The sequence below is a fragment of the Schistocerca americana genome, chromosome 3, assembly GCF_021461395.2.
Source record: "Schistocerca americana isolate TAMUIC-IGC-003095 chromosome 3, iqSchAmer2.1, whole genome shotgun sequence".
NCBI lineage: Eukaryota > Metazoa > Arthropoda > Insecta > Orthoptera > Acrididae > Schistocerca > Schistocerca americana.
Window position 1 is genome coordinate 113367566 of NC_060121.1, and position 26659 is coordinate 113394224.

At 39.9% G+C, this 26659-nt stretch overlaps 1 protein-coding gene across 1 annotated transcript in view; it reads right to left on the bottom strand.

Moving 5' to 3' along the window:
• Window positions 1–5058: 5058 nt before the first annotated feature.
• Window positions 5059–26659, bottom strand: part of LOC124605904 (coiled-coil and C2 domain-containing protein 2A) — a 348984-nt gene continuing 327383 nt past the window's right edge. The window contains exons 19-21 of the mRNA XM_047137851.1: window positions 15509–15738; window positions 8430–8565; window positions 5059–5923 (exon numbers count right to left, since the gene is read on the bottom strand). Coding sequence (XP_046993807.1) covers window positions 5735–5923; window positions 8430–8565; window positions 15509–15738 — 555 coding nt within the window. The 3' untranslated portion in view covers window positions 5059–5734. The remainder of the gene's footprint in view (window positions 5924–8429; window positions 8566–15508; window positions 15739–26659) is intronic.

Genomic DNA, 26659 nt, shown 5'->3' on the forward strand with positions numbered 1-26659 from the left:
CTACCATGGTCAACCCAGATGCTAGTGAAAACCTTAGATACATCCTCAACTCACTAGTACAAATATTCCCCAATGATACTGTCATAATTGGAAGAGACTTCATCCATTCAACAATCTATTGTGTTAATTAAAATTTTGTAAATGGTGTGTGTAAAAGAATGGTGTGTGTTAAAGACAGCCTGCAAAATAATACCAAAAGCTTTATCTGAAAACTACTTGGAACAAATAGTTTGTAGTCTCACTCATAATGGTAGTAAATGGACATAATCTCTTTGAAGATAAGCAAATTGAAATTGGTATCATGAGGCAGTTGTAGCTACAATGCTTACTACATTACAGAGGGCAGTTAAAACAGTATTAATATTTACATGTTCAGTTACATAAAGATGCAGTTGTGTCATAACTCAGACAGAAATTCAAAAACATTTACTTATGGGCAGAAGCAGGTAGAGGAGTTCTGGCTGAAGGTTCAAAGAATAATTGACTACACACTGGATAGAGGGTACCTAGTACAGCAGTTTATGATGGAAGGGACCTTCCATGGAATATACTAATTGTAAAGAAACTTGTAAAGGAGCCACAACTTCCGCATGATAGTGTAAAACAAATAGGAGGCTATACATAAATATTGACTGAAACATGATAGGCTGTCCAATGGGCAATACATGAAGCCTTCAGTGACCAAGTTAGCAGAGTCTTATCAGCACATCTCTCACATACCCAAAGAAATTCTGGTCTTATGTGAAGGCTATCAGTGACATTGAAGTTAGTGTCCAGACACATACAGATGACACTTAATTGATAAGGAGGGTAACAGAGCAAAAGCAGAAATGATGTACAACATTTTCATATGTTTCTTTACTAAGGTAGGTATGGGACTACAGTGCCTGTTTAATACTTCCACCACTCAAAAGATGGATGGTCATTGGCACTGAGAAACAACTGAAATCACTAAAATTAAACAAGACTTCAGGGCCCAATGTAATCCCTGTCAGATTCTATATAGAATCTGCTGCTGACTTAGGCCCCATTTTAGTCATAATATACTATAGGTACCTTGATAAAAAGTGTGTCCAATGATTGGAAGGAAACACAGGCTACATCTATGTACAAGAACATAGCACAAGTGACCCACAAAACTACCATCCAGTGTTACTGGCATCCATGTGTTGTGGACTCCTAGAACATATTCTGAGCCAAGCAAAATGAGGCATCTTGAAGAGAATGACCTCCTCTATGCCAAACAGAACAGATTCCAAAAATTTCACTCAGGCATCAAACAACTTGTGCCATTGTTGCCTGTCATCATTAAAGACACAGATCAAGGCAGTCAGGTATATGCAGTATTTTAAATTTCTGAAAAGCATTTGACTCAGTACCACACCTATGCTTATTATTGAAACTACAATTGTAGGGTATATCAAGAGAAATTTGTGACTGGATTGAGGATTTCCCAGTAGGGAAATGTTGTCTTGGATGGAGAGTCACTGAGTGACATAGAAGTAACTTCAGGTGTGCCCCAGGGAAGTGTGTTGAAACCCTTGTTGTTTATGTTGTATATTAATGACTTGGCAACCAATATTAGTACTAACCTCAGGCTTTTTACAGATGATGCACTTATCTACATTTAAGTACTATCTGAAATAAATGCACAACAATCCAACCAGTTCTTTTACTGCAATATGAGTGGGTCACCACTGGATTCAGTCAGTTCATATAGGTACCTTGTGTAAAAACATGTAGGGCTATCATATGAAATGGAATGGTCAAGTCTGCAAATGAGACTTGTCTGTTCAATTTTATAATATTTGTCAAGTGTGTGGGGCCCATAGCAAATAGGACTAACAGGGGATACTGAATGCATAGAAAGAAGAATGGCTCAGGTGGTCCCCCTTGACTGATGTCAGAGCATCGTGGAAATGCTGAAAAATCTGAATTAGCTGTTAATTGAACGTAAGTGTCAATTATCCTCTGAAAATCTACTTACAAAATTTCAAAACTATTATTAACTAAAGAATCTAGAAACTTTCTTTAGCCACCTACCTGTCTCTTCTGTAGTGCCCACAAAGACAAGAAGAGATTAATTACACAATGCATGGAGGCATTTAATCAGTCATACATGATTGGAATGGGAAGAAATCCTTCCATGCACGTTGCTGTGGGTTTGCAAAGTATGTATTCAGGTATAGATCTAGAGTGCAGGTTTACTTTTACTTTCACTGCACAGGATACTTCATTTGTTTAGTGTTTTCTGGTCTTAAACAATCATGAATACATTAAAAATTACAAATAAAGAAATTCTAAACAATCAGTTAAATAAACAAAAGGAAAAGTTGAAGATCAATGGCTATATTTTCCAACCACTTATGGTAATTTATTTTGAAGCAGCTTGAATAGTTCTCCCATGGGTACGATGAATGCAGGTAATGGGAATTCCTGAACAATGTGTTGCACTGTCTGTGCCACCTCACTACAGTCGCTGCTCACAGAGTTTACCATCTGAGGCTGTAGAGATTAGCAGCTGTTTTCCTAGTCCCACATCTTATACAATTCAGTCTGCACTGAGAAATATGAGGAAGGTTAAAGCCTATAAATTCGATAGTTAGTTTTCAGCTTGTGAGATGCCTTGCTGGGATGATGGTAACCATTCTGATTTACAGGCAACTGCTGGATTGGAACTGCTGGTTAACTGGCTCATGGTAGATGTACAGACTAGTTCCTTTATATTTTTGTCCATAACCAAGTGAAACCTTGCTATCTTCTAAAGTGAGGTGGAGTGATGTTGCTTAGCAACAGGAGCCATTGAACAGGCATAAGGAAAGCATATCAGATACAGTGCACAGCGTCTGTCAAAACTGAACGTTCATTAAGTGAGTGTAGAAATAGTTGAGCCATATGTCTGAACAGTACTGAATGTACTACAGTCAGAGCTGTTATTCATAAAAATGTTTGTGACAGCTCCCCCAAGAATACCAAATAACTTCTGCAATAAATTATTGCGGTTCCAAAGATAGTGCCAGCAGGTTAGAAAGTGATGTCCAGGTAGTTTGGAATGAAGTTCCATTGTTATTCATTGTCTCTGAATATTACCTGTGGACATTAATTTGTGCATTTGTTGCTCATCTAGACTGTTGAAACTTCTGTTTCAGCAGATTTGGTTTCAGCTTCCACTTTCTGAAATATTCATCTAATACACTCATGTCCACTACCACTCTTTCCTCAACCTCTGAGAGACTGGTCCATTTGGTCACTAGACAGACATCACTGACATGCGTAAATTTGAGAGGCACAGTTGCTGGTAGGTTGTGGATATAGAGCTTTAACAACGTAGGGGAGACAACTGAACCTCGAGATGAGCCATTTTTCAGTTTTTTGGATTTATTCTGCATGTGTTCAGAGTAAATGTGGAATATGTAGAACTGCAGTCACCAGTTTCACTATAAGTCTTTATCTCCAGACTGTGCCACATGCTGCAGGCAGATCTAGGAACACATAATCACTTTTTTTCTTTCTTCTTGATGCCAGGTGCTTAAGGAGATGACCTGGTCCTTGCAATTATGATTGGTGGCAGAATCCTGCTTCTTTTTCTGCTGAGATTAGTGTTTCAGTTGGCGATGCTATTCTGTTTAGTATCAAACTTTTGAGTAATCAGTATGTAGCAGAGAGCAGTGTAATTGGTCAGTCACTTTGTGGAAGGTCTCAATCCTTCCATGGTTTCAACAGTACAATGACATTAACTTTCTTGAAGAATGGTGGTACTCTGGCCATAATATGCAGCTGAAAAAGGAAGTAATCCATTGTTTGGTAGCACTCCACAGAACTTGAGCAGTTCTGGGAAAATGCCACAAAAGTCTGCAGACTTTTCACTCTGGTGGTAGTTTAAGCCTTCCTGCACATGGAAAGATAAAAGTGATTAAGCACAGAAATCATGTCACTGAGCCATTCGTTTCATCGTACGTAGTTCACTTTTGATTCTGTTATTAAATTTCTTACTGGCAGTTAATGTGGAAATTGAGGTAAGGTGATTTGTAATGGATTCTATATTAACCATTGCACAATTTCTTGATACTGTTGCAAGGAGTCCAATATATGAATGAAAGACTAGGCTTTCTTGCTATAATTACTGAAATTTATACTCTCAACAGTTTTCAAGAGTTCCGAAGCTGTTTCATGGGAGTTGATTTCTTTAAATTCAGCAGCAAGTCTGTCTGTTCTTTTCATTACACTCTTGTGTAATGTCCTTTCTGACTCTTTGTTGAATGCTTCTCTGGGCTGCTGCTTTAATCGAGTTACAAAACCTCTCATACTTCTCTGGAACTGGCTTAATCTATCTCATATTAGCATCAGTGTGTTTATCATATGTTTCCCTAATGGCTTTTTCAAAGTAACAAGGTCTCAAAACAGAACATAAAACTGAACTCCAGTATATGATGGCTGTGAAGGGGTTAATGAACGTTTGCCTCCAAATTCATAAATGTAGTATCATCAAAGTGGGAGAAGTGAATCACAGATTAGGTGAATAGTCCTAGTTTCACTAAACTGAATGAAATAAGCCTTTGACTTTGGCATCATATACAAGACTTACATTATTCATTTGTATTTATATTACATTAATTGTAACATTCCTTTTTTCTTTGTCAGATCTTTCTAACTTGCACTAGAAGCGGTGCATAAATAAGCATCCATTTCATCATGACATGATGCCACATTATGTAACCTCATATAATATTATACAATGTCCTGTCCTATATCATAATGTATTTATCCTGAATGCCAAATTACACGAAGCACAGATAAGTGAATAAATAAATAGAACATTTGTGCTCAACATGATGTCTGCTGCATCACATTTAAGTCTACTGATCACTTCCTTGAATGATTCTTGATCCACTGTAATCAGAAGTTTTTATCTGAAAGTAGGTTTCACATGCATTGCACTGGTCAGGAAATATACAATAGAATTATGAAATGCAAGCTTCAGCATTCAGTATAAAATATTTATTTTATTTTATGAACTAGTATTACAATCTGTCTCATAACACTATATCCTGTGCCAAGAACAATTTATTTATGCTATGGTCACAATGTAACATGATAATGATTTTCTTCACAGTTACACATATGTTGTTCACCATGGTCTCTTCTTCAGTATGCTGCAAGTTATCTTCTGTTAATGGTTTTGATATAGAAGACAGTTCTTGCTCAAGTACGATTTCACTTGAAGAGGAGGATATAAATGTTATCTTATTTAACATGAACTAGCTGTAATAATAGGAAGGAGTGAAGGCAGTTTGTGGAAGCAGCATGTGCTCTGCAGGGCCTGTGATCGCTGAATATCTATCTATCTCGCTGTAATATAAATTTTATTTTCATCTGTTTTCTGATAGCCTAATAATAAATAAATCAAACATTGGATGTGAACTGTTCCATTCCATTATTTGTAATTTGTGATCTTACCTGAATGGTAGTAGCAGTCTTATTAGGGTACTAAAGCCAAACAAAAACCTAGATAAAAGAACATTAGTGGAGTTTGGATGATACAACATACCTAAATAATATTCCTGCAGTTCTCTGTGTGTAAAAGTATAAATACTTCGGTACCTTCTTTGGACATGCAGAACGTTTATAATCACAAAAACACAAAAAAGGCTATCATCAGCAGCTTGTCAGTAATAACAGTCTTATACACCAGTAAATAGTTTGCCAGCCAATATCTAAGAACCAGTTTAATAGTTCACCTTCTTTTGATGAGTGACGCTACATATATCCACACTGAGAGAACATTGCCAGGGTATGGATGAACATATACTGCAAGTGCAAATTCAGTTTCTTCATTCTCAGTATTATGGACACCTGTAGCTTTCACTGTCTCATTAATAGCTTCGATGTTGGTATATGGCATATTGATAGGAAATCCACAAACCTAAAGACATATTATACAATATTAGCAGATTAATGAACATGTAATTTTACTTTAATTTTTAGTATTTAGTATTTCTCAAACTTCAACAAAAAGAAAGGACAGGTTGATAGAAAAACATCCAAAGGCATCAAGGAGTAGTAGTAGTAGTAGTAGTAGTAGTAGTAGTAGTAGCAGCTTTATTCATCCATCGATCTCTTTTTACACAGATATAGGACAGTCAGTAACTGAAGGAAATTTGTGTGTGTGTGTGTGTGTGGGGGGGGGGGGGGGGGGGAGGATGATTGGAAGGAGTATAAAATTGACCAAGATTTGAATACAGTATGCAGGTTCATATGGACGTAGATTGCAACAGATCTAAGATGCGGAAATGAACAGCATAGACCAGACTGGCATGTACAGCTGCATCAAAGTAGCCTTTGGACTGGCTGCATCAACAATAGCACAACTGCACAGTATATATATGACACCAAATTAGATTTGATTATCAAAACCAGTAGACAGAATGGCATATATCACAGCATGAACATAAATATGCACAGTTGTATTTAATGGTTAGCAAGTGTTTCAAGCATATTTTATGTAAGACAATCCGTGCAGTAAGCCGTAGTTGTAGTAGTAGTAGTAGTAGTAGTAGTAGGAAAATGAGGAGGAGCAATGGAAGGTAGAAAGGCAGCAGCTGCTTCTATAAAAAAAGACTTACATTACAAAAGTCAAAGAATTTGCAAGCATAAATTATGCAATAATGGAGCAACAGTTCCTCCAATAAGTATAGCAATACTTGAGCTGTAATTTTTGGTCTTTTCATTTCCAGTGGAAATAAATCTTGCAGATCTAATGATGTGTACAGATTATCATGAAACGAAGAAAAATATAACATCCCATGTTGGGAACTGATGAATATGTCCCAACTTTGCAAAGCTAGAAACTGGATGCACTAGAACAATTGGATATTACCAGTCATAGTGTGAGAAATACATAATACAATGAAATGAACAGCTTACAGGTGACACAAATATTTGTTTCACAAACTTTGCAGATCTTATTTAATGTATGTAATTATTATTAGCTTTCCATTCATGATGGGATTTGAATTTGCAGGCTACCACACATTGTTATACATCATCCTTGTTTATTCAATATCTTTTTGCTTTAATATTTACATTCATGCAGAGCTCACTTGCATTATTTAAATGTTGGTCTGTGGGAAGCGGCTTTCTAGAAGATACATGGTTTGTGTACATACAGGGCTGTTATTGTGACATTGCCGATACCTATGGACAACATACTCCATTTCATTTTATCTATATCATCAGTTGACAGTGATTAAGCAGGCACAACAGCAAGGGAAGCAGTCACATTATTTTATTATTTTTATTGTTCTTGTTCAGGTTTTATATTGGAGCTTTGAGGTTTCCTGTGCAGTAATTATGAAGATCAAGACTTGGCCTTTGAAACACACAAATTCTAGTGTTTTTTACATGGCAATAGGTGGCTGAGTTGACATTGTAACATTTATTTTTACAACCATGACCTCATATCCATTATGGAAAAAAAATCAGAACTTACCATTCAACTTACACAAAATAAGGGATAGTGGGATAATGTCCTTTATCCCATGCAAATGTCTGCTTGTGTCTGTGTATGTGCGGATGGATATGTGTGTGTGTGTGCGAGTGTATACCTGTCCTTTTTTCCCCCTAAGGTAAGTCTTTCCGCTCCCGGGATTGGAATGACTCCTTACCCTCTCCCTTAAAACCCACATCCTTTTGTCTTTCCCTCTCCTTCCCTCTTTCCTGACGAAGCAACCATTGGTTGCGAAAGCTTGAATTTTGTGTGTATGTTTGTGTTTGTTTGTGTGTCTATCGACCTGCCAGCACTTTCGTTTGGTAAGTCACATCATCTTTGTTTTGTCCGCCCCGGTAGCTGAGTGGTCAGCGTGACAGACTGTCAATCCTAAGGGCCCGGGTTCGATTCCCGGCTGGGTCGGAGATTTTCTCCGCTCAGGGACTGGGTGTTGTGTTGTCCTAATCATCATCATTTCATCCCCATCGACGCGCAGGTCGCCGAAGTGGCGTCAAATCGAAAGACCTGCACCAGGCGAACGGTCTACCCGACGGGAGGCCCTAGCCACACGACATTTCCATTATTTTATCTTTGTTTTTAGATATATTTTTCCCACGTGGAATGTTTCCCTCTATTATACTTTATATTATTACATATTCAAAAAAGATTTTATGGAATGGAAGGAGTTGCCTAGTAGAGATGATTTCAGTTGGTATTTATAGTTAATTTTATCATGTAATGAAGTCTTGATATATCTGCCTGTGTGACATACATCACATTTATGAATGTTAGTGTTGTTGGTGAACTGACTGACTGTTGACATGAAACTTCATAAATTAATGAAAGTACCGTGAGGCTGACATCAGCATGCCCATCTGTTTGAAGGTCTGTGAAACTTTTTAAAGTCTGATTTCCTCCATACAACTAAAAGCTATATACTTGCCTTGTGTGACCCTAGTATTTGTTGTAGTTCGTGAATATGTTCAGCTATACCCAATTCTTTGGATTTCAAAGATGCTGTCTCCATTTCAGGCAATAGCTTCCGTAAAATTGCAATACAGTAACGGTTCCAAATTGTCCTGTAAAAATATGTACATATTATTTAGTTCAAAATATGTTAGCCTCTCAGCATTATAATTGCTCGAAAGCATGTCTAGTAATTTCAAGTTTGCTGCAGATGCATATTTTATCTACAGACGAACTGCCAATGTTGTCACTGATCATAGTTCATCTGGAGACCATTGCCACTACCAGTTGCGAACAGCTGAAGAATATAATCATGTAGAAAAGAGATACGTCTGCTTCATGTGCTTTGGGGAAGAGCTTGTCTTCATTCTGTAGTGCTGAATTTGTAGCATGTTTGGCTTGGGTGTGTTATACACAATATATGCACTCAGCTCATTGATATTGATTCCCAAAGTACAAGGTGATTCTAATTAAAGTTAAACTTTCAAAGCACTGTAGAGATAACACCACTGGTTAGAATGATGTCAAATTGCAATGGAACATTATTGGACAAGGGGGAAAACGAATGGCAGAACAACATAAATAGTTACAAAATGTAGCAATAGATGGCACTGTGAGCATCATAATGTAATAGTGGTCAACTACAAATGACAAATGAATCATACAACAAAGCCTAAGGTGTATGTCTGATGTTAAACAAACTGTATTACTCAGTGAGCATGGGTGTGCAGATGTGACACTGTTAATTATGTCATCCCATCCACCACAGCAATGTCATATCACATCAGATGGCAAAAATCAGTTTTTAACTGTCCTGAGACCAAAAACTGCATAAAAAGCATCAATAAAAATCAAATCGGATTATTAATTTCCATATGACTGGCACAAAACATGTTGAATATGCTGTCCACCATTTTCTGCAACAGGTAGAAACAGAAACATCATGTTCCACAACTGATTGAAGTGTTTCCGGCATCACATTTGGAATGTGTTGCGCAATGCATGCCTTGAATGCAGCTAAGTTTGCAGTTGGAGCACTGAACACATCTTTCAAACAGCCCCACAGCCAGAATCACAGGGATTAAGATCAGGTGATCAGGACGGCCAGGCTGTAGGGAAATGGCAGCTGATAATTCTAGCATTTTCGAAATGGACTTCAGCAGCTGCTAAACTGGATTTCCAACATGTGGAAGTGTGCCACCTTGCATAAAAATGATCCCATCCACACTGTTGGAGAGCTGGAATGATGTGGTTATGTAAAAGACACTCATAGCACTTACCAGTGATGGTACAGGTAACAGAACTGGAAGCACCTGTCTCTTCGAAAAAATATGGCCCTATGATAAATGATGCCATAAACCTGCACCACATAGTGACTTTTTCGGGATGAAGTGGTAATGGTTGATTTGTATGTAGATTTTCCATTGCCCATATTCGACAATTCTGTGTATTGACACATCTTGTCAGATTGAAGTGGGCTTCATCTATCCATGCAAGCAAGAAATTCTGAAACAAAGGTCTCTCTTGCAGGTGGTTCAACAGGAAGCAACTCGTGGACATGGGTAAATTTGAATGGATAGCAGAGAAAGATGTTTCATAGGATTTTACGCACCGTGCGCATGAGTATGTCCAATGTTCAGGCAATTCTCCGTGCACTACATGTTTGCACACCACCTCTTGTCTCCTCCTGCATTGCTGTGGCCATTGCTTCCACTGATGTCGAATCAGTTTGTTTCCTCCCTCTACCAGGTTGCACATCAAAAGAACCCGTGTTTTTGAATTTCCAAATCATTTTCTCCAGACCTACAGCAGTCATCGGACCAACGCTTTTTTTCAAATCCTTCAGTGTCCAGAACTTCTGCAGAGTGACAGATGCACAGCCATCATTCTTGTAATACAGCTTTAAAGCAGAGCATGATCACGCATTGAGACAGTCATGGTGAATGTCGCAGATGCTAAAGGAGGAAAAGCCGTGTACTCAGCGTGTTTATACCCACTTCAGTGGGTCACGCACATGACAGGTGTTTTCATTTACGTATTCTGACACATACAGCGCCATCTATTGATCAATTTTCACACTATTTTTTTCCTTCTGCCACACATTTTCCCCTTTCTCCAATGATATTCTGTTGCCATTTGATGTCATTCTGAGCAGTGGCTTTATTTCAAGAGCGTTTTGAAAGTTTAACTTTAATTATAATCACCGTGTATATAATAATGCATGGGCAAATTTTATGACTGCTTAATGATACACAATGCTTCAATTAATGCTGTACACACACAAAAAAACACTTTTGTGTTGTTAGTTTACAGTCATCATAGGGTTTGCCAGTAACTAAATTATTCTGATGCTCATCTCTCACAAATATGATTCTGCACAGTCATACTGGTTGGAGACCAATTACAGAATTACTTACCCAGTGGTAAGATCTGTGTGTAATAGTAAAAGTATGAAATACATTATATATTCTTACTTTGCATTATAAATTTAGATATTTTACAAAAGCTGTTGAATTTTTACTAGTTGCTGTGGTAAATCATTTTCTTGCATTGAATAGATAATGGAACCTGAAGATGATCTTACAAATGAGAAGGTGTAGAAATACTGTGGTAACTTTTGTCAACTTTAAAAAGGCTTATGATTCAATGGGTAGGCAAACATCATTCGACACTTCAGAGGAATTCAAGATTGACAAAAAAAACAAGAGATGAAACATGGATGGCCTACGTCACACCAGAATCAAAGCAACAGTCCATGGAAGTTGAGCAAGGGCATCATTTTGCTGCAAGAAAATGCCCGTCCGCATGTGGCGAATCGGACCAAAGATCTCATCACATCTTTTCGATGGGAAACTGTAGATCATCCTCAGTACAGCCCCGATCTTGTGCCCAGTGACTATCATCTGTTCCTGCGCTTGAAGAAACACCTGGGCAGTCAGCGTCTTCAAGACGATGAAGTCAAAACAGTGGTGATACAGTGGTTAACAGGTCAGGCGCCAGACTTCTATGAGGAGGGTATTAAAAAACTGGTACAACGTTATGACAAGTGCCTCAATATTGGCAGAAATTATGTAGAAAAGTAGATTAAGGTACAAGCTTTCATGTAAAAATAAAATTATTGAGATACCTTAGCATGCCTTTTTTTTAATTTCAAAACAGTACTTACTTAAAAAACACGCCTTCTAAATTCATAGGACAAATGTTAGAACCATTTCATATTCATCCCGATGTTCATTAAGGAGATGGCCTCTTCACCCTTCTATTTAACGTGGTTCTGGAAAAAACTGTGAGGACATGGGAAAGGAAATTAAGGGAATTCAACTTGAGAGTAAAAAAGAGCAGAGAATCATTTTGAACTGTTTGGCTTTCGCGGATGACCTTGCCCTTCTAACCAACAATAGAGAAGAAGCCAAACTTGCACTGGAGAAGCTTTACAAAATCTTACAGAAAACTGGACTACAAATCTCCTACAAGAAAACTCAATACATTGAAAGCAAGCCTGCAGATAATCTCCCCATTACAACTCAGTACGGGAAAGTGGCACAAGCTGTGCACTTAAAATATCTGGTAGAGATAATCCAACCATCAGGACAGAACTCCAGAGCCAATCAGAAAGATCTCCAAATTACAGAAAGCATATAAGCTCACTTGGAATCACTAAAATAAAAATATATTTCTGTGAATGCAAAGCTAAGGCATTACAACACAGTTATTCTACAGGGTGCACTCTCTGCTGCAGAAACTACAGTGATTCATAGTTATACCAAAATCAGAGAGACTGAAAAACAAGAAAGAAAAATTCTGAGGAAAATATACTGACTAGTGTTTTATGCAGGAATTTGGATGAAGAGGACAACAAGAGAGAGATCGATAAAGAGATATAAACAATAATGGATACCTTTGGAAAGAGGAGAATGAAATTTTAAGGACATTTTGGTAGGATTAACAAGAACAGGCTCAAAAGGCAAATCTTTGACATAGCAAACACTAGCAAGAACAAGACAAAGGGGATAATTGAAACAGAAGATGTTAAGGAACTGGGAATCACATAAGACAACATAAACAATCGAGAACAGTTCAGGAAACAAATAATTGGAAGAATGCAAGAGAGAGCACAGTGAGCATATGAAGAGAATTTGGGAAGAATGAAGGAAGGAGAAGAAATCATGACTAGTCAAGGTTAATTCCTATCTTAAATGGGAATAATAAATAATAATAATAAATCATTTTCTTTGTGCCCTTGAAAAAATCATGACTAATCAAGTTTAATCACTCTCTCAATAGGGAATAATCAAAAAATAATAATAAATCATTTTCTTTGTGTCCTTTTTAATTCAGCTATATTGTATTTTCTGAAGTTTCACACTGTCATTTGGCAAATAATTACTTTGAGAGGATTTGAAATTTACCTTTTGTTAGATGCAACTCTAAAAAAATATGTGCATCAGTGTATTCTAAAAAGGAGTGTTAAAAATACTTATGGATAGGCTTGTTTTGTTGCAAATATCCGTCATCTTCAAAGGAACACACAACTGAAAAAACACTGCTGACTGTTTATGGCATTAAGCAGTCAGAAGAATGAAATATAAAATTTATGATTTACTTCATTCATAGTGATACAAATGAGCAGATATAGTTTCATATTAATGCTACTGCATTACTTTTGAGAAATCATCTTCTGGAATGCCATCTCACACTATGGAAGATCTACTTTACTCTAACATATCAGTTAAAAAACTAATGTGGTGCTGCTACACTATCTTTAACTGAGTGCAAATACCACTGGTACAGATTTCTGAACCATACTGAAGAGCCCCTTTTTGAGTGACCTTATTTCATATTTGTTTCATCAGTAACATTGTGTGAATAGCAATATATGGGAACAGGAATAGTCAGAAGGGACAATTCATATTTGTCCTCAGAAATTGTTGTTGGGAACATCCACTATTTGTGATGCACCAGATCAGTGACAATATCATCAAATTTGCCACTGGTCTGTTACAAATGCCTGGTATGTTACCAGAATGACAGTGATTGTCTACTAAACTTGTGGATATCACTTGAAGCCAAGACACAGATCAGACTTATCTGACAACATGATTTTCAGACAACTCGCAACTCACTGTCTATGCTCATTTGCACATTAAAGTCTAATCAAAATAGAGGTTTTCTTGATATGGACAACACACCATGCTGTCTTGGATGGAGAGTCATCAACAGCTGTAGCAGTAGCTTCAGGTGTTTCCCAGAGAGTTATGGCAAATGATATTAATAGTAATCTCTTGACATTTTTCAGGTGAAGCAATTATCTATAATGAGATACTACTTGAATAAAAACAATGGAAATTCCTGGATGGAGCAATAGATAAGATAAGGGAAAAGTAGCTGCCCACTGGTCACGGAACAGTGTGTGGAGCATAGAAATATGTAACGGAAAACTGCATTCACACTAGCTTTCAAGCAATAGGTAATGTGAAAGCTGTTTTCTGTTAGGTGTTCCTGTGCTCCATGGATCAATCTGCCATAGCTGAGTGGTTGTCCAATATAAAACTGCACAAGCATCCAATAATATCTTGGTAAGATTTCAAAGAGGGCAAACACTGGCAATTTGCATCAAATGTTCACAAATGTAAAATTATGTAATTCACAAAACAAAGTTATAGTATCCTATTACTATAAAAGAAGTGCATCATAACTGGTCTCAGTCAACTCATAAAAATAACTGGAGATAACAATTTGTGTGAATATGAAATGGAAATATTGCACAGGCTCAGTCACACAAAAGTGGTAGCAAACTTTGATTTGTTGGAATGATGTTGGCAAAATTCTGTCAGTCTATGAGGGAGATCACTTACAAAACATTTGTGCAACATGTCCTAGAATACTGATCAAGTTTGTGGACCATATCAAATAGGGCAATAGGGGACACTGAATATTGACAAAGAAGGAAAGTATGAATGGCAGCAGGTTTGTTTGACCCATGGCAGAACACTTTGGACATACTGAAAAATCTCAAGTGATAAACATTTGAAGATGGATGCCAACTATTCCATAAAAGCTTACTTAGAAAGTTTCAAGAAACACTAAGAACTGTGGAATCTGGAAATATACTACCCCATGTTGTAGGGACTGTGAAGACTAATTACAGAACACACAGAGACATTTAAGCAGCCATTAAATGTCTAAAGTCACTACTGTCATAATCTGACTTTGCAGTTCATCTACAGTAGTTGAAAACAGGCAAAAACACACACAGTCAAGATGGTCCACTCCTTGATTCACAACTGTTGAAAATTCATAATTGTTTGAAACTGTATGGCCTATCTACTGCTGGTGAATTGTGTTACTACTAATATATTGGTGTCAGTTCAGTGGGGCTCCATTCAGCTGGAAAACTAATTCACTGACATCAAGCTACAATGGCACACCTTGCCATCTATTCTGAACTCTATGTGTCACTGATGACTACTCTGATCAGTAGCATATTTGGAATGATTTTGCCAGCAAAATACTGCTCTAAAAGATTAACATACTTCAAAGATTAGTAAAAGAAAGGTTTGTACTGCAACATCATCATCTTCGGAAACTGATGAAAGCACTGAAGGAAGGGTGGGTTTGGGGCAGGGGACATACCATTGTAACCTACTTGTAAAAACTCAGCCAACCAACTGACAGTATGAAAAGCTCTGAAGAATGTTTCACAATTATGAGTACTTGCATTATCTATCAACAGCTGGCTTCTGTAGCTGAACACTTCCCTTGCCCCAGCTAAGGGCAAAGTAGCTTTAAAATTGTAGTATGAAAAGAGTTTCTATCATACACTAAATTAACAATGAAGATGAAGATAAATTTGCAAATCTCATGAAAAAAATATTTTTAAACTTCATAAAACAAAACTTAGCTCTCCTTGGCTCAGAATAGAGGACTGTGTAATGTAGAAGTGAAAGAAAAAGAGTACTTTATTGTTTATTCTATTTCAATAGGAATTAAAATGAAGTAAGAAAACAGTCAGTACTGTGTGACGGAGATAAGAGGTACTGCTTAACTTTTGCTTACCTCGATGTTTTTCTCCACTGCATAATATTCTTTTGTAAATATTTCTCAATTTTGTCCTGCAGTTGCTGCACAGCTGAAAGGGATGTCTCACTGTATTCAAGTGATGGAGGTTGAACACTTCCTGTAGGTGCACTCACATTTCTGCCAAATGCTGGATACCAATCTGACTTTCGGCTCACATCAAAACGTGTTCTATGGGGCATCTCTTCATTCTGAATATTTGCCCATACCTATTAAAACAAATGAGTATTTTACAACATAACTTTTACAGCAATATTTTAATATTGTTATTGAAGTTTGTGAAATAAGACATTTGTCTTACAAAAGAAATTAAACAAATGAAATTACTTTATTTACTTATGAAATAATAATATAGGAAAAGTAAAGATACACACATGGCATAAGCATTGTAAAGTCTTGGGGTTATGGAGATTTCAGGGCTGAAGATTGTCTTCAGCTGCAAAAAAGTAGCAATATTCACTGAAAACAGGCTTATACCCTTGTGGCACATAGATAGCAGTGTTGGATACGTAGCAGGGTAATTAGTAGAAAGTAAGCTGGTAACCACTTGAATTTTTGGTTTTAGCTAATAAATTTTGTGAAGTTTTGTTGGTATTGGTATTAGTTTTGGTTTAGTAGTATTAATAAAAGTTGTTGCTTTCTTAGTAGAGGGAAACTTTCGAGACTGCTATTGTTAGTTCTATAAATAGTTCTACTGGTGTAACTGAACTTAGATAAGTAGACATTTAGTTTTTTTCAGTAACTCTAAAATTTTACCAAGACTGAGAAGTGTGGGCTCTGTCGTAGGTTTGTGAGTAGTGGGTTACGGTGTGGGGTTTGTTCAAAATATTTTCATTGAGCGGAATACAGTGGGCAAGCTAGTGGGCATTCTAGAAAGATCCTCTCCTGGGAATGCAGAATCTGTAGTAGAAATAAGTTGATACAGGAACAGGAGAAGAAGGTCTGTGGCCTTCAGGTGCAGTTACAATACACAAAGGAGGAACTAAATAGGTTGAGGAGGGTGAATGGTGCTGGGGAATGGGAACTGGCAGTTGGCAAGAAGGCAGCTAGGAGGATCAGGTATTCAGACAGTCGTACTTAGCGTATATGCAATAGATTTGACCAACTCTCAGAGTTGAGGGGAGAGGAGCCTTGTGTAGCTATAGATGTAGGAAACATGCAGCAGCCTCAGCAGTTAGGAGGACTAAGTCAGTTTCAACGTCTCACAGAAAGAAGAAGGTTCTGCTGCTAGGTAGTTCACACAGTAGAGATGTGGGCCAGCACTTGCAGGAAGTGTTGGGGAGTGAGTACCATGTCACCAGCTTTGTGAAGCCTAGTGCAGGGTTGGGCGTCACTATCAGCCTCATCTTAATGCAGCAGCTGTTAAGTGCATTAACATGGGGCTGGAGAAGGCACTGCTGGCATGGGCCACATTGCAGTGGTGCACGTTGAGTCTATTAGTAGGTTGGATTTCACTAGGCATGGCCTGCACCTCAATAGGCATGGGAAGGGGAGGCTGGCAAAGCTTATAGGTGACAGTGTAGTGTGTGGTGGCGGTGGGATCACTCATGGAAGAATTCCTGTAGTAGTTGGTGTCACAGCTACACCTTTTTTAGATTGAAGTCAGCTGATAGGTATACCTGGTTAAAAGAAGTCCCTCAACTAAGGTATCACCTTCACAGGATGTCATGTTTCCATGTAGAGAAGGAATTAGCATATTTCATCAAAATATAAGAGGTATTACAGATAAAGTTAGTGAACTGCTTATAGATGTTGACTCTGAAATTATTGGTATAGTGGAGCACCACTTAAATAATTTGACAATTCAAAGGCATCCTTTACCAGGATACAGATTAGCTGGCAGTTTTTCAAGGAGTCCCTTGTGGAGTGGGGGAGTGGCTATGTTTGTAAAAAACAGTATTCCATTTGAGCCCATAGACGTATCACGGCATTGCACTGAACAGATATTTGAATTTTGTGCAGGGGCAGTTGAATTTAGTGAAACTAAACTTCTAATTTTTGTGGTTTATATGTCCCCTAACTCTGACTTCAGAGTGTTTCTGCTCAAGCTAGAGAGGGTTCTTGATTCACTTTATAGGAAAAACCAGAAATTCGTTATATGTGGTGACTTCAGTATTAATTTTGTATATGATTGTGCAAGAAAAAGGATGTTGGTAGATCTCCTAAATTCATAAGATCTGATGCAGACTGTGTTTTTTCCAACTAGGGTGCAGGGGAACAGTAGCACAGCCACAGGTAATATTTTTATTCATTCTTCATTACTAGATGGGCATTCTGTTAGTAAAAGGGTGAAGGCCCTTTCAGACCATGATGCACAGATTTTTACACTAAAAGTCTTTTTTACTCAAACAAACATCACATATAATTACAAATTATGTAGGGAAGTTAATCTAACAGCAATTGAGAGTTTTTTAAATCTTGTCAAGGAACAAGAGTGGCAGGACATTTTAGTGCCAATAACATAGATGACAAATATAATGCTTTCCTTGACACATTTCTCATGCTCTTTGAGAGTTGCTTTCCATCAGAATGTTCTAAATGTGGTACTAGCAGTAAAAAGTGGCCTGGGTGGCTGACTAGTGGGATAAGGATATCATATAGAACAAAGTGGAAATAATATCAAAATGTTAGAAGTAGTCACAATCAAGCTACAGTAGCCCATAACAAATAGTATTGTAAGGTGATTAAGTTATTAGGAAAGCAAAGAGTATGCGTTATGCAAACAGAATAGCTAATTCACAGGACAAAATTGAAACCATATGGTTGGTTATGAAGTGTCTCGTCAACAGCACGAGGTCAACAATATAAAAGTCAGTTCATAGTAAAAATATTTCTGTTAATGATAAATCAGATATATGTACAGCATTTAACAATCATTTTCTGAGCATTGCAGGTGAATTAAATAATAATTTAGTTTCTACAGGGAATCACGTAACTCTCTTGGCAAATGCCTTTCCAGGACTGATGTCTGAAATACTCCTCTGTGATAATAGACAAGGGGGAGATTGAGTCAATAATTAAATCACTGAAGACTAAGGATGCTCATGGATATGATGGAGTGCCTAGCAGAATATTAAAGTACTGTGCTGCACCTGTTAGCCCTGTACTTAGCCATATTTGTAATTTTTCCATTAGGAATGGTCAGATTCCCGAACGATTAAAGTACTCAGTAGTAAGGCTGTTTTATAAAAGGGGAGAAAGGGATGAGTAGACAATTTTAGACCTATTTCTATGCTATCAGTATTTGCTAAAGTTATTGAAACGGCTGTGTATGTAAGGATAATTGCTCACTTTATATCACATAATTTGCTATCAAATGCACAGTTTGGAAGTTGTTTAACAACTTTTCTCTGTGAGGTACTGGGTGGGTTAAACAAAAGGTTTTGAACACTAGGCATATTTTTTGATTTAACTAAGGTGTTTGATTGTGTTGATTACAAAATATTATTCCAGAAGTTGGACCATTACAGAATACAGTGTTGTCGTAACTGCTGTCCGCTTCACGTCTGCTGTGCAGCGAGCTACCATAATTTAAGTATTAACTGTATTTTTCTTCCGTGTGTTTTTGCTTTTAGGAAGCTTTAATTGTTGAGTGCTATTAATAGTTCCATAGATTTCGTGTTTGTTTTGAATACAGTCAGAGAGAGTCCCTTTAGTCAACCATAATGCCAGTAGTGCTAGTGTTTGTTTTCAATACAGTCCAGAGACAGGTAGTGCTATTTTCATTGTTTTCTACAAGAAGTGGCTAGCAACCACAGTTTAGTGAATAAACAGCCGCCTTTAGTGAATTAGCAGTCTAGTTAAAAGTTGATTAACTCTCTTCAGTAAATTGATTCCTTAGGATGGATGGGATGTGTGACTGCTGTGTACGGACGCAGGAGGAGCTGGCCACTGTTCGCGAACAGCTGAGCGTGTTGATGGCCGCGGTCAGCCGTCTTCAGGCTGCTGCCTCAGAGTGTAGCGGCAGTGGGGAGTCTGGTGCGTCGCAAGGTACACCCCAGGTGTTACATGCTTCACCCACTGTCCCAGCTGTCGAGACATCTTCGCGGGTACTGGGCGCGGTTGGGCCACCCTCTCCCCAAGGGGAGTGGCGGGTTCAGCGGCGTTCGAGGCGGAGGGTCAATGTGGAGGCTGGCCGTGTGGCATCGCCCGCTCTGCCTGTGAGTGGACATGTGGCTGCTCCTTCAGCAAGGTCCGAGCAGGCACACGGGGGGAGGTGTTTATTAGTTATTGGGAGCTCCAACGTTAGGCGGGTGATGGAGCCCCTTAGGGAAATAGTGGGAAGGTCGGGGAAGAAGGCCAGTGCTCACTGTGTCTGCTTGCTGGGGGGTCTCATCCGAGATGTGGAGGAGGCCCTACCGGCAGCGATAGAGAGCACTGGGTGCACCCGACTGCAAATTGTTGCTCATGTCGGCACCAATGACTCCTGCCGTCTGGGTTCAGAGGTCATCCTCAGTTCGTACAGGCGGTTGGCGGAATTGGTGAAGGCGGAAAGCCTCGCTCATGGGGTGGAATCAGAGCTAACTATTTGTAGTATCGTTCCCAGAACCGATCGCGGTCCTCTGGTTTGGAGCCGAGTGGAAGGCTTAAACCAGAGGCTCAGACGATTCTGCTGAGATCTGGGGTGCAAATTTCTCGACCTCCGCTATCGGGTGGAGAAATGTAGGGTCCCCCTGAATAGGTCAGGCGTGCACTACACGCCGGAAGCAGCTACAAGGGTAGCGGAGTACGTGTGGAGTGCCCATGGGGGTTTTTTAGGTTAGAGAATCCCCTCCCTAGGCCCGACAAGACGCCTCCTGAGACGCGGCAAGGTAGAAGTAGGCAAAATGCAACAGGGAATAACAATATTAATGTGCTAATAGTAAACTGCAGGAGCGTCTACAGAAAGGTCCCAGAATTGCTCTCATTAATAAACGGTCGCAACGCCCATATAGTACTAGGGACAGAAAGTTGGCTGAAAACAGACGCAAACAGTAATGAAATCCTAAACTCAGATTGGAATGTATACCGCGGAGACAGGCTGGACAGTGAAGGGGGAGGCGTGTTTATAACGATAAGAAGTGCAATAGTATCGAAGGAAATTGACGGAGATCCGAAATGTGAAATGATTTGGGTGAAAGTCACGGTTAAAGCAGGCTCAGACATGGTAATTGGATGTCTCTATAGGCCCCCTGGCTCAGCAGCTGTTGTGGCTGAGCACCTGAAGGATAATTTGGAAAATATTTCGAGTAGATTTCCCCACCATGTTATAGTTCTAGGTAGAGATTTTAATTTGCCGGATATAGACTGGGAGACTCAAACGTTCATAACGGGTGGCAGGGACAAAGAATCCAGTGAAATTTTTTTAAGTGCTTTATCTGAAAACTACCTTGAGCAGTTAAACAGAGAACCGACTCGTGGCGATAACACATTAGACCTTCTGGTGACAAACAGACCCGAACTATTTGAAAAAGTTAACGCAGAACAGGGAATCAGCGATCATAAAGCGGTTATGGCATCGATGATTTCAGCCATAAATAGAAATATTAAAAAGGGTAGGAAGATTTTTCTGTTTAGAAAAAGTGACAAAAAGCAGATTTCAGAGTACCTGTTGGCTCAACACAAAAGTTTTGTCTCAAGTACAGATAGTGTTGAGGATCAGTGGACAAAGTTCAAAACCGTCGTACATAATGCGTTAGATGAGTATGTGCCAAGCAAGATCGTAAGAGATGGAAAAGAGCCACCGTGGTACAACAACCGAGTTAGAAAACTGCTGCGGAAACAAAATGAACTTCACAGCAAACATAAACATAGCCAAAGCCTTGCAGACAAACAAAAATTACGCGAAGCGAAATGTAGTGTGAGGAGGGCTATGCGAGAGGCGTTCAATGAATTCGAAAGTAAAGTTCTATGTACTGACTTGGCAGAAAATCCTAAGAAATTTTGGTCTTATGTCAAAGCGGTAGGTGGATCAAAACAAAATGTCCAGACACTCTGTGACCAAAATGGTACTGAAACAGAGGATGACAGACTAAAGGCCGAAATACTAAATGTATTTTTCCAAAGTTGTTTCACAGAGGAAGACTTCACTGTAGTTCCTTCTCTAGATTGTCGCACAGATGACAAAATGGTAGATATCGAAATAGACGACAGAGGGATAGAGAAACAATTAAAATCGCTCAAAAGAGGAAAGGCCTCTGGACCTGATGGGATACCAGTTCAATTTTACACAGAGTATGCGAAGGAACTTGCCCCCCATCTTGCAGCGGTGTACCGTGGGTCTCTAGAAGAGCGTAGCGTTCCAAAGGATTGGAAAAGGGCACAGGTCATCCCCGTTTTCAAGAAGGGACGACGAACAGATGTGCAGAACTATAGACCTATATCTCTAACGTCGATCAGTTGTAGAATTTTGGAACACGTATTGTGTTCGAGTATAATGACTTTTCTGGAGACTAGAAATCTACTCTGTAGGAATAAGCATGGGTTTTGAAAAAGACGGTCATGTGAAACCCAGCTCGCGCTATTCGTCCACGAGACTCAGAGGGCCATAGACACAGGTTCACAGGTAGATGCCGTGTTTCTTGACTTCCGCAAGGCGTTCGATACAGTTCCCCACAGTCGTTTAATGAACAAAGTAAGAGCATATGGACTATCAGACCAATTGTGTGATTGGATTGAGGAGTTCCTAGATAACTGGACGCAGCATGTCATTCTCAATGGAGAGAAGTCTTCCGAAGTAAGAGTGATTTCAGGTGTGCCGCAGGGGAGTGTCATAGGGCCGTTGCTATTCACAATATACACTCCTGGAAATGGAAAAAAGAACACATTGACACCGGTGTGTCAGACCCACCATACTTGCTCCGGACACTGCGAGAGGGCTGTACAAGCAATGATCACACGCACGGCACAGCGGACACACCAGGAACCGCGGTGTTGGCCGTCGAATGGCGCTAGCTGCGCAGCATTTGTGCACCGCCGCCGTCAGTGTCAGCCAGTTTGCCGTGGCATACGGAGCTCCATCGCAGTCTTCAACACTGGTAGCATGCCGCGACAGCGTGGACGTGAACCGTATGTGCAGTTGACGGACTTTGAGCGAGGGCGTATAGTGGGCATGCGGGAGGCCGGGTGGACGTACTGCCGAATTGCTCAACACGTGGGGCGTGAGGTCTCCACAGTACATCGATGTTGTCGCCAGTGGTCGGCGGAAGGTGCACGTGCCCGTCGACCTGGGACCGGACCGCAGCGACGCACGGATGCACGCCAAGATCGTAGGATCCTACGCAGTGCCGTAGGGAACCGCACCGCCACTTCCCAGCAAATTAGGGACACTGTTGCTCCTGGGGTATCGGCGAGGACCATTCGCAACCGTCTCCATGAAGCTGGGCTACGGTCCTGCACACCGTTAGGCCGTCTTCCGCTCACGCCCCAACGTCGTGAAGCCCGCCTCCAGTGGTGAAGCGACAGGCGTGAATGGAGGGACGAATGGAGACGTGTCGTCTTCAGCGATTAGAGTCGCTTCTGCCTTGGTGCCAATGATGGTCGTATGCGTGTTTGGCGCCGTGCAGGTGAGCGCCACAATCAGGACTGCATACGACCGAGGCACACAGGGCCAACACCCGGCATCATGGTGTGGGGAGCGATCTCCTACACTGGCCGTACACCACTGGTGATCGTCGAGGGGACACTGAATAGTGCACGGTACATCCAAACCGTCATCGAACCCATCGTTCTACCATTCCTAGACCGGCAAGGGAACTTGCTGTTCCAACAGGACAATGCACGTCCGCATGTATCCCGTGCCACCTAACGTGCTCTAGAAGGTGTAAGTCAACTACCCTGGCCAGCAAGATCTCCGGATCTGTCCCCCATTGAGCATGTTTGGGACTGGATGAAGCATCGTCTCACGCGGACTGGACGTCCAGCACGAACGCTGGTCCAACTGAGGCGCCAGGTGGAAATGGCATGGCAAGCCGTTCCACAGGACTACATCCAGCATCTCTACGATCGTCTCCATGGGAGAATAGCAGCCTGCATTGCTGCAAAAGGTGGATATACACTGTACTAGTGCCGACATTGTGCATGCTCTGTTGCCTGTGTCTATGTGCCTGTGGTTCTGTCAGTGTGATCATGTGATGTATCTGACCCCAGGAATATGTCAATAAAGTTTCCCCTTCCTGGGACAATGAATTCACGGTGTTCTTATTTCAATTTCCAGGAGTGTACATAAATGACCTGGTGGATGACATCGGAAGTTCGCTGAGGCTTTTTGCAGATGATGCTGTGGTGTATCGAGAGGTTGTAACAATGGAAAATTGTACTGAAATGCAGGAGGATCTGCAGCGAATTGAAGCATGGTGCAGGGAATGGCAATTGAATCTCAATGTAGACAAGTGTAATGTGCTGCAAATACACAGAAAGATAGATGCTTTATCATTTAGCTACAAAATAGCAGGTCAGCAACTGGAAGCAGTTAATACCATAAATTATCTGGGAGTACGCATTAGGAGTGATTTAAAATGGAATGATCATATAATGTTGATCGTCGGTAAAGCAGATGCCAGACTGAGATTCATTGGAAGAATCCTAAGGAAATGCAATCCGAAAACAAAGGAAGTAGGTTACAGTACGCTTGTTCGCCCACTGCTTGAATACTGCTCAGCAGTGTGGGATCCGTACCAGATAGGGTTGATAGAAGATATAGAGAAGATCCAACGGAGAGCAGCGCGCTTCGTTACAGGATCATTTAGTAATCACGAAAGCGATACGGAGATGATAGATAAACTCCAGTGGAAGACTCTGCAGGAGAGACGCTCAGTAGCTCGGTACGGGCTTTTGTCAAAGTTTCAAGAACATACCTTCACCGAAGAGTCACGCAGTATATTGCTCCCTCCTACGTATATCTTGCGAAGAGACCATGAGGATAAAATCAGAGAGATTAGAGCCCACACAGAGGCATACCGACAATCCTTCTTTCCACGAACAATACGAGACTGGAATAGAAGGGAGAACCGATAGAGGTACTCAAGGTACCCTCCGCCACACACCGTCAGGTGGCTTGTGGAGTATGGATGTAGATGTAGATGTAGATACAGGGAGTAGCTCACAACTGGTACACCTTTTACTTCAATACACAGCAAAAGGTCATTATTCACAGTGTCGAGAATGTCTGTGATGTGGGGTCTGAGTGGGATACGGTCAAATGGGGGATGTCCCAAGGATCAGTGTTGGGGCCACTCCAGTTCCTTATTTATGTAAATGATATGCCCTCTAGTATTACAGGTAACACTAAAATATTTTTGTTTGCTGATGACACTAGCTTGGTAGTAAAGGATGTTGTGTGCAACATTGGCTCGGTTTCAAATAGTGCAGTTCATGACATAAGTTCATGGCTTGTACAAAATAAACAAACGCTAGATCACAGTAAGACTCACTCAGTTTTTACAGTTTCTAACACACAATTCAACAGAACCCAAACGTTTTAATTTCACAGAACGGGCATATGATTAGTGAAACTGAACAGTTCAAATTCCTAGGTGTTCAGATAGATAGCAAGCTGTCATGGAAAGCCCAAGTTCAGGATCTTGTTCAAAGGCTTAATGCTGCCATTTTTACTATTCGAATGGTATTTGAAGTAAATGATCTTTCGACACAAAAATTAGTCTACTTTGCTTATTTTCATTCGCTTATGTCATACGGTATTATATTTGGGGTAACTCTTCCCATTCTAAAAGGATATTTTGGCTCAGAAACGGGCAGTTTGGGCAATAAGTGGCATGAGTTCGTGAACCTCTTGTCGATCCTTGTTCACTAGTCTAGGTATTCTGACACTGGCCTCTCAATATATATATTCTTTACTGTTGTTTCTTGTTAACAATATCAGCTTATTCCCAAGAATAAGCAGCTTTCACTCAGTTAACACTTGGCAGAAATCCAACCTGCATTTGGATTGGACTTCCTTAACTCTTGTGCAGAAAGGTGTGTAGTATACTGCTGCATCCATTTTAAATAACCTATCACAAGAATTCAAAAATCGTAGCAATAATTCACACACTTTCAAATCGAAACTGAAGAGTTTCCTCAAGGGTCACTCTTTCTATCCTGTTGAGGAGTTCCTTGAAAAATTAAACTGATTCTTATGTTATATTGTTGATTGTGTTTACTTAAATTTATGGCTTGATATTTTTATCTGTTATTACTTTTATGTTGTAATTTCATGAACTGACACGTTCCATGGCCTTGGAGATTTGCTCCTCAATTTGGTCCTGCAAAACTTGACATGTAAATAAATAAATAAAATGTCATGTCACACAAGTTGTTTGCATGTGTTTACAAGCACTGCACTGTCAAACATTTCAGGCCAGTCACTAGAGGAACTGTGTTTTATATATGCGGTTTGATTTTGTTTATTCTTTGATGTATGCTTTTTACATTTTTGTTTCTTCTGTGCCTTGTTTACTGCATAGTTACTGGATAACTTGTATGTTCTGCTATCTGTGGATTAATGTTGAGTTGTGAGCTTGTGTTCTCAGAAGCTATTATATTTTGTCACCATTTCTCCTGTGACTGCATTCAATGAAGTTTGTCACTGGTTGCAAAAGGGAGTTTTTCATGTAGCCCAGTTTCATCATATTGAGATACAAGGATTAAACTGTTGAACATTAGCCTACCTGGCTTGTACTGACAATACTCATGGTCAAACAGGCTCAAGAGTTCCCAATACAGCACAGAAATTGATAAGGTATCAAACACTACTGATCAGCCACCTATCTAATAGCCGGCATGTCCACATTTGGCACAGATAACATCAGCGATGCATCTACATCTACATCTACATCCATACTCCGCAAGCCACCTGACGGTGTGTGGCAGAGGTTACCTCGAGTACCTCTATCAGTTCTCCCTTCTATTCCAGTCTCGTATTGCTCATGGAAAGAGAGATTGTTGGTATCCCTCTGTGTGTGCTCTAATCTCTCTGATTTTATCCTCATGGTCTCTTTGCAAGATATTTGTAGGAGGGAGCAATATACTGCTTGACTCCTCAGTGAAAGTATGTTCTCAAAACTTCAACAAAACCTCGTACCGAGTTACTGAGTGCCTCTTTTGCAGAGTCTTCCATTGCACAATGCATCATGGTATGAAAGCAATGAGGCC